A 9,199-nucleotide genomic window follows, 5' to 3' on the forward strand; every position below is an offset into this window, starting at 1 on the left:
CATATTTCTTACGGTTGAAAATAATGTAGTGGAAGAGGGCTAGCTTCACCTTATTTGTTTTTAATTTGTTGTTGATTGTTACAAATCTTGCATCCCCGGATTTGTCAGAATATGGGCTTCACTTCTTGTCCCGGTGAAATCATTCTCTCATTGATTAACAATAACACTATATTTTCCTCAAGATTTTTAGGAGAGTGGGACCCTTTCAACACCGTAATTGGCTCAATGTTAAGACTGGTGATAGGGATTTGCTCCCTGTTTTATTTTTCTTTTCACTAGGCAAATGGTTGGCGTGAAGGTGGATTCAACGAGACATGAACCCAAGTCGTGTGATCTACATTCCTCACTCCTTAACCAACTTGGCTGAGTTAGCATCTTTAACTCTCTCTAGTTATGTGTTAGGCCTTCTGACTTTCCCTATAGCACCTTGAAAAACTTCTGTGGTGTCAAAGGTGTGCATTCCAAAAGATGTGGGATACCCTGCCATATCAAAAAATGAGAGAGAGTGAGAGATCATGTTAGATTGCATGGCGAGTGATTTTTTCTCACAGACTCTTGCGTGCCATCTCAAGCATAGCAAGGGTAGTTCCGCAGCAAAAATACGGTGAGTAAAAAAGATGGCCTGTGTTAAAGGCACCCCATTTACTTGAGCCACCAACAAATCGTTTTGACCATCAGGGCATTCGAATTGATCAAAGCAACTTTTCTTTTTTGTCGACATAGGCCAAAATTTTTTTTGGAGGTATGTCGCTATGCCTCCTCCAATGTTGACATGGTGGGATGCTCTAGTCATGGTAAAACTTGTTATTCATTAGATACTCGAGAATTGAATAAAATAAAGATTGACCAAAGCTCGTGTTGAACACAATATCCTTAAGACAATTTTGTTCTCGCAACTTGGTGCCCACGGATCAATGAACAATTGTCTCCTAGAATACAACGATCACATGTGCAGAAACAACACTTCAATCTACACGTCTAGTGAACCGAATACTAAGTTTGTACTCTCAAATAATGCACACGAGAAATCAGAATCTAAACATGTTAAAACAACAGAGAAGATACATTTTTTTAAAATGAGAATCATTAAGGTTGAAATGACCTATTTAAAGAGACATGATATCTCTTGAAAAAAGAAGGTTTGGTAAAGGAAATGTGTCTCCTAAGAGAAAAGGGCCTATCACGCGCACTCATGTGAAGCCAAATTGTCAAAATTTGCACTATTCCTATGAGGGCATCGTGTGCCCGCTCACGCATTACGGATTTTTTGGATCGATGGTTTAAATCCTTTTTGAGCCCATGGGCCTCTTGTGTGCATGTGAGGATTTATCCAGGTCTCTCTCTCATATTCACTTAAGTGATATGAGAAGTTCTATATAAAAATTAGACAAATTTCTTATTCTTATCCGATGTGGGACTAAAAAGTTTTACTAATAAACTCAATAGTTCTACAAATCACATATAACAAACCATGGTTGGTAGGGGTTGTTTTGAGTCGATTTCTTATTCATCCAAAATGAATTTTTGATAATTAAATTTATGAAATTATTCTCTTCAATAAGAAGAATAAATTTTCAAGTGATCTCGTCTCAAATAAATTGTAGGACCCACTTAAATCGTAGTTCAAATAGATCCACTCGGTCACAAAAATCTGAAAAAAATAACTGTCGATTTTTTCCAACAAAACTTAAGTAAAAAAAGTTAAGTTTTCAACATCTAGTCAACAATTTTTTTGGCTTGATCAAGAGTATTATATCCTTTAAGTTGCACGGCGTTTTAACCCAAAAAAACTTTTTGCGCAATTCATGCATTTCTGTTTGTATGATCATAAATTATTTCTTGATTCTCATTTCAAATTGTGGCGACAAAGTCATTCCTTCCGGAAAAGAAAGCCATCTCCCAATGATTTAATTCAAGTTGTTTTTGCAGGCATCGGTCTGGTGCTTTCCATCTCTTGAGATTGCCTTTTTATGATAACATAGACTGCATGTTTGGGGTACCCTTATTAATACGATGAGTGCCCCTAACTGCAATGCAAAATGATTTTGAGAGCTGTTATAGACACCCAACTTTTAGTTATTACACCCCCATTTCTTAAATTATTCATCAGCCCAATTAAAGATTAAAACACGCTCTTCAAATATTATTAAGGTTGGGCTCAATTTATAAGCTCAACATTACACAACATTTTAACTCTCGTTCAAACAATTTGAGTAGTTGTTTGATTTGACACATAAAATCCAAAACCCAAAAAATGGAAATCTAACAGACAAAAAACAGAGCTTCAATTGGCACACCAACTTTCCTTTACTAAGGCTCCTGTTATGGGCGCCCACCATATTAACAAGGGCATTCACACATTATTGAAAACTTAAGTTTTATCATATGATTTGAGCACCTCACCTATGTCAACATGCCTCCAAAAGATTTTAAAACGGGGTGCTGAAATCTACTGTGGTGCTCAAATCATAGAAATAAGTTACAGGTTTTGTTAACATGTGCCTTGAGGGCACACGTTTAGCTGCATCAAATACACTTTGAAAATTGTATTTCATATAAAAAATGCCCTCAAATTTTTTTTTTAGACCAGAAATACCCTCAAATGCTTATTTCCAAAGTGAAATTAATGCACCTTAAAGTGTGCCCAAAGAGCACATGTTTAGGTGCATTCAATACACTTTGAAAATTGTATTTCATATAAAAAAAATACCCTCAAAAGATTTCTTTTACCAGACATACCCTCAAATGCTTATTCCCAAAATGAAGTTAATACACCTTAATGTGTGCCCTTAGGGCACATGTTAACCATAAGTTAAAGAGGTGCTCATACTTACAATGGCCCCTTATCAAGAATTAGGGTGTCAGGAGTGCCAATAACAACTCTCAAATTTTTTCACCCCATGTTAAAGGATCCAGATTTCATACTATGGAGGTCGAGTAGTTAATCCAACACCGAATGTTTTTTTTCCCAATAGATGTTTAGCCACCTAGTATCATAGTGTGTAGGTTCGTCCTCAACATAAAGTTGGATGGTTAGAATCAAGTGTACACGTGTGGTAGGAAACCTAGAATTAGATAGTCTTAGTGTATAGATCTGCACTCCAAACTCCACAGATTCGTTGTTAGAAAGTAGAAATCCACGGACACATTGATAATAGTTACTATGCCTCACATTGCGCCACTTGCTTTGAAGCATTTGATTTATCGAATAACGCTAGATCGTGAAATATTTATTTTTTCTATTTGATTTCCCTAGTTTTTAATTTGAGATCCAAATCTATTTATGAGATTGTAGAATGTTTGAGTTTCTCTTGTTTGATTCTTCGAAAAAGTCATTGAATATATGAAATTACGTAGATCCCTATTTTGATCGGATTTTGTCATTTTAACCAAAATTTCTTACTAAACCTTATAATTATCTAAAATTTGACTCAATTATGAGATCTGAGTTAGATTTGAATTCTTGCCCTAATTGCCTACTATACAAAGCTTTTGATTAAATTCTGATAATCCTATATTTATCAGATCTAATCATTTTAACTCAAAATTCACTAAACCCTATAATTCAGACTGAAAGTTGCCTCAAATTGTGAGATCGAGAGTTACATTTAGATCTAGATTTAGAATCGTTCCTCTACTCGCCTACTCCACCGTCCACAAACTCCATTAGAGCTTCGGAAGAATTTGTTTTCGATAGATAGCTACTCCAAGAGATGTCGTCGATTCTTTACCAGAGACAACAACAGCATCAGCTTCTTTCAAATCCCTATCCAATTTCGCCTAGATCTTCAATTAGTCACACAAGATCGATCTCACTTTTCAGCCGTACAGGTCTTCTAATTTTGTTCTCTCTTCTTGTGATTCTTGGTGTGATCTTCCCTTGGATTGACATACCAGAAGGCCTTTTCTCTGGAAATAAAAACTCTCTTTTGAAATGGAAGGATTACACATTGGTTCAAGCAGTATCGTTTGTGGCGAAGAATGGAACGGTTATTGTCTGTGCTGTAAGTCAGCCTTATCTGCCATTTTTAAATAATTGGTTGATCAGCATTTCTAGGCAGAAACATCAAGAGAAAGTTCTTGTTATTGCTGAGGATTATGCGACTCTGTATAAGGTGAATCAGAAATGGCCTGGTCATGCAGTCCTCATCCCCCCAGCACCTGATGCTCAGACTGCCCATAAGTTTGGTTCTGAGGTAATTTCTTCTAAGTCATTGTTGGATTGTTTGTTTGTTAGTCTTGAATTTGATACATTTTTCTTTTGTGTTACTAATTTTGTTTAAAATGTATTTATTTATGATTGAGGAAGATGAATCTATTTTTCTTTAGTCTTGAATTTGATACACTTTTCATTTGTCTTATCAAATTCATTTAAATGTCTTCGTTTACTATTGAGGAATTTTGGTTCTGAGGTAATTTCCTTTTTCTAGTTACCCTCTTCTAAGTCATTGTTGGATTGTTTGTTAAGTCTTGAATTTGATACATTTTTCTTTTGTGTTATTAATTTTTTGTTACATGTATTTGTTTACGATTGAGGAAGTTTGGTTTGATTCCATTTTTCGTTAATCTTGAATTAGATACATTATTAAAAATTCATTTAAATGTATTTTAACATGATTGATGAAGATTGGGTTGACCTTGTTTATCTCAATTGGATGTTGTTTTTGTCTCAAATAAATTACATGCCAATTGTTGCTTGCTCGAGATCATGAATTTTGGTGTTTAACAACAAGATCAGAAGCTCTCATGCAGGTTTTTTAGAGATCTTAGGTTTATTATACCTATGGTCTAAGCAAAACATAGAGTTCGCAGGGACTTCTTTTGATGATTTTATTTTTAGATGGGACTCGTTATGTAATTAGTGTTTTTGTTCATTCTTTCCTTGTTGTTCTTTTGAGGCTTTCTCGGCCTCCTTGTACTCGGTTCTCCTCTTTGCAATATATTATACTTATCAAAAAAAATTTTTTATGATTGGTTCTTTGGAAACCATATGGGGTCATGGACCAGCTTACCTAACACAATCATCATCACCAAAAGAGAAAATAATGAATATTGATCCTTCGTTCGATTTTTTCTGCTCACTTTTATTTGCCTTCATTAAAAATAGTTGAGATTTTTTTTAATAACATGGGATCATGGTTTTAAAACTCGTTTTGAGTTGTCTCGTTCAGCATGGTTTTAAATCTCGTCCGAGACGGAGACAACTTTGTGTATTAATTAACTTGAATACTTGATACTGATTAAAAGAAAGGAAAACAAAGTGGAGTTCTTTAACATTTTACAGGACATACTTGGCATGGTGCATGCTCTTTGAAGCTTTATGCTAGTGTAGATGTATTTCACTTCATATATCTCAAATTTTGTTTCTGGGTATCCTTTATTTTATGACCATAGGAGAAATGCTTATATGTATATGAATTCACGTAGCGACTTTGCTTCTTGAAATATTCTTAATTTATCTCATTTGACAGGGATTCTTCAATTTTACGTCCCGCAGACCTCGTCACCTACTGCATATTCTGGAGCTTGGATACAATGTTATGTACAATGATGTTGATATGGTCTGGTTGGCAGACCCGTTTCCATATTTCCAAGGGCATCACGATGTGTATTTCACTGATGACATGGCTGCAGTATGTACACCAACTTTGATTTTAAGAATCAATCTTTCCAATTATTGAAAACAGAACAAAGAACCTCAATTTAGAATTTGGATCTTTTCTCTATTAGTTAAATTAATGGATGGTATGGCCGGTTATAGTCCACAACATGGTTTATGAACATCCCTAGGTTTATGTGTATCACACATTCAAGGAGGTGTCACCCAACATTTAGTAATTGATACCAATTGAATGATGGTATCCTTTGAGACCTTTAGACTTATTTTTCTCATAATAAAAAAAAAAGAGCAAACATAGGTTAAATTTGCTCGATTGCAGTCACCCTATCAAATGGTGGATTGTCCTTTTGTCATTTTCATGTACTTATTCATATATTTCCTCTATTGGAATCAATAGGTAAAACCTCTGAACCACTCTTCAAATTTGCCTGCCCCGGGGAAAAAAGGGCGCACTTACATTTGTAGCTGCATGATTTTCCTGCGCCCAACAAATGGAGCAAAACATGTTATGAAGAAGTGGATTGAAGAACTCCAAGATCAGCCATGGTCTAAAAGAACCAAATCCAATGATCAACCCGCTTTCAACTGGGCTTTAAACAGAACCGTTGGACAGGTACTTCCAGTTCATTTTATTACGTTTTTTTTTTTTTTGGGTGATTCGTACTAATGTTTCTAAGTGTTGAGGCATGGGACATGATGCTTGATAGGCAAAAACCTCAGGGCAAGGGGAGTAAGCCTCCGTGCCTCGTGAGCACAACTTCCTAGTGATTTTTAGTAAACAAATAGGATAAAATTCAAAGAACTAGTCTATAACTTATGGGGGGAGGAGGAGATGTTTGTTATGTTATTTATCCTAGAATTGCTTATTACTATCTAAGGGATGGGGGAAAAAATGAAATAAATTGAGGCGTGCCTCTACTCAAGGTGTCAATAGCATGATGTTTATACCTTTCCTAAAGCCTTGATGGATGAGACATAGGCTAAATTTTCAATTAAGGATACCCTTTCGATAGAGATAATTTACAGAACTCTTATGTTGTTAAAATAAAGGTATTAATATTCATGTTTGTACTAGTAGCCATATGCCAGCACCACATGTTTACCGCATTTACAGCCACAGTTTCAGTCAGATACATCCCTTCCATTCTTCATCAAATGCAAAAAATTTAATCAGCAATTTTAATAGATTGAATGTGATGTGGTGGGTTTTTCCCCCTTTTAGATATGCAAACAAGAAAAATTAGATTAACCAAATGGGAGCAGATACCTTGGTAAGGGTGCAAATTTTTTAAACTTGTTCTTCTATGTGCTTAAATCAGCATAAATTTTTGGGTTGGCTATTTGGCTAGTTTTATAATTAATTGACGTCTTAAATAATTCGTTACAGGTGGATATGTATCTGCTGCCGCAGGCGGCATTCCCTTCAGGAGGTTTGTACTTCAAGAACGAGACATGGGTCCAAGAAACCAGGGGATTGCACGTCATCATCCACAACAACTACATCACTGGCTTTGATAAGAAAATAAAACGCTTCCATGATTTTGGCCTCTGGCTGGTGGATGATCATTCCCTCGAGTCTCCACTTGGTAAGCTATAACAAAGAGATTGTGAGCTTCTGATCTACTTCACAAAGCCAACTACTCAATGCTACACGTGCACTACTTATGCCATGTAACATGACAGATAGCTTAGATATTCCAAGGACTACATTCATAACTGTTGTGGTATTAGTCAATTCATTTCCCTTTTGAGAGAAAATAGACCGTAAATCCATTTGGAGTAGACTTCTTTGCAAATTTTGGCACATATGCTCATGAAATTTTGAAACCAATTGAATTTCTTTTTAGGTCCTGTGTCTGACATTTTTTTCACTCGCAAAATTCAGCTCACGGTTAACATCTGTGGCACATTGGGTTCAAGAGGTAGTTCCCGTCATTCTTGGGCTAAGCCTAGGCAACCGGGAAGAGAAGATCACCTGAAAAATGGGTGGAAGGCCATTATGTCCCATCTCAGATCCAGAGTGGTTGCAAAAATTGCCCGACACCTAAGCCAAAGACCTTTTCGATAGGCTTCGTTAAAGTGTGCCATCTTTGATAAGCCGTTCAAAAAGCAAATCTTTTAAATTTTCTCTACTCTAAGGTCTCTCCTTGTTTGATCGATCTTCAACTATCTAAAGAATTACTAAGGATATACATTTTATGGGGAAGTGTAATCGTGTATCCCAAGGCATACCGATCTACAGTTCCAAACTTGTCATGTCAGGGAGTCAATTGAGTATGCCACCGGGGAGTCATATTATCAACATTCTATAGTAAAAAAGACACTTTCTCACAATGCAACTACATTAAATAATAACTTTCAAAAGAAATACTACATCAATTAATAAAATGAACGCCTCACAAGCCTCACAAGTTCTTATTGAGAATTCAAAACCAAAATCTACATCCTCTTTATAAGCCTCACAAGTTTCCCCCTTACAAGCCCCTCAAAACTTGCACGCAGAGACACCTCACAGAACCTTATATAGGAAGGCCTACTCGACGATAAAATTTTAATGCTCAGCATAATATTAAGACCTGCAGAAGAATATTAAAACCTATTAAATTGATCCTCTGAAACAATCGAAGGAAACATAAAACAGATTAATTAGGAAATACCAATTTTCTCATTGAATAGAGAGATTTAGAGAGAGAGAGATCAAGGAACGAATAATCACTTGTTAACATGAAATTGAGGTTTTCTCATAGAATCATGGATGCTTCTCACTTGTTTGTTGATGAAAAGCATCTATGGTTGTGTACACACATCCACATCAGCAATGTTTGAAACATGTCAATTTCAATGTTACTTCAGCATTTTCCCTTGAGGGCATTCCTAAGTCGCCTCTCCCTCCAAATAAAAATCCCATTGTCTTCAAACTATTCAAAGGGCATTTGCAAGAGTCGAGAGCATCAGGGTCATAAATCATCCTTTTATGTTCGTCTCTTGGAAAAGACCACAGTCAAAGGGTATGTCATCAGTTTAAAAACACAAGGGCCTCAGAAATGTTCACCGAAAACCTGAGGCCAATCATCAATAAATCCCCACTTTTTCTTAAAACCTGGGGGGTGTCACAAATCTCTGCAAAAATTTGCATCTATTTTTCATGATATTATACATGAATTAGGTAGGTGTATGATACCATGCCCAATTCCTAAGAAAAAATTGTTGGGATATTTCCACAAGAATAATGATGAATGCACGCAGCCTTGATAGACAGTTGGGTTCGTGGCTGACGTGGCAAGATCACAGAACCGCACATCTTTTTCCTGTGTATCCCAATGAAAATTATCTATGGTTTGTGCCCTTGCCACGTCAGCCGCGTACCAAGACCTGATAAAGGGAGATTTCAAGTAAATATTTACATAATCTTCTTGCAAACCCTTCATGTAGGGTTAGTCCACATATGTCTCAATGCCATAGAGAGAAGATATGCTAAAGCCAGCAACACTAACCATACAAACGACTTAAATTGCATTCTAAAAACGGGGGTCGATTCACACGCAACAGCATTGGATCATCATCATCAAGGCAAGTCAA

At 36.2% G+C, this 9,199-nt stretch overlaps 1 protein-coding gene across 1 annotated transcript; it reads left to right on the forward strand.

The window, feature by feature from the left end:
- Positions 1 to 3,228: 3,228 nt before the first annotated feature.
- On the forward strand, positions 3,229 to 7,378 carry LOC147393778 (UDP-D-xylose:L-fucose alpha-1,3-D-xylosyltransferase MGP4-like). Its single transcript, XM_086456021.1, has 4 exons — positions 3,229 to 4,196; positions 5,472 to 5,633; positions 6,018 to 6,233; positions 7,008 to 7,378. The coding sequence occupies exons 1-4, from the start codon at positions 3,714 to 3,716 to the stop codon at positions 7,215 to 7,217; spliced, it is 1,071 nt and encodes a 356-aa protein (XP_086312147.1). The 5' UTR covers positions 3,229 to 3,713; the 3' UTR covers positions 7,218 to 7,378.
- Positions 7,379 to 9,199: the final 1,821 nt, after the last annotated feature.

This window comes from Akebia trifoliata, chromosome 10, assembly GCF_017979445.1.
Source record: "Akebia trifoliata isolate Shusen 1 chromosome 10, ASM1797944v1, whole genome shotgun sequence".
NCBI classification, from domain to species: domain Eukaryota; kingdom Viridiplantae; phylum Streptophyta; class Magnoliopsida; order Ranunculales; family Lardizabalaceae; genus Akebia; species Akebia trifoliata.

Bases quoted from the DNA above. Each gene is read 5' to 3' on its own strand.
- LOC147393778 (XM_086456021.1), top strand. From the start codon at position 3,714: ATGTCGTCGATTCTTTACCAGAGACAACAACAGCATCAGCTTCTTTCA. The intron at 4,197-5,471 runs GTAATTTCTTCT...CTCATTTGACAG, and splicing joins CCCATAAGTTTGGTTCTGAG to GGATTCTTCAATTTTACGTC. The intron at 6,234-7,007 runs GTACTTCCAGTT...AATTCGTTACAG, and splicing joins TAAACAGAACCGTTGGACAG to GTGGATATGTATCTGCTGCC.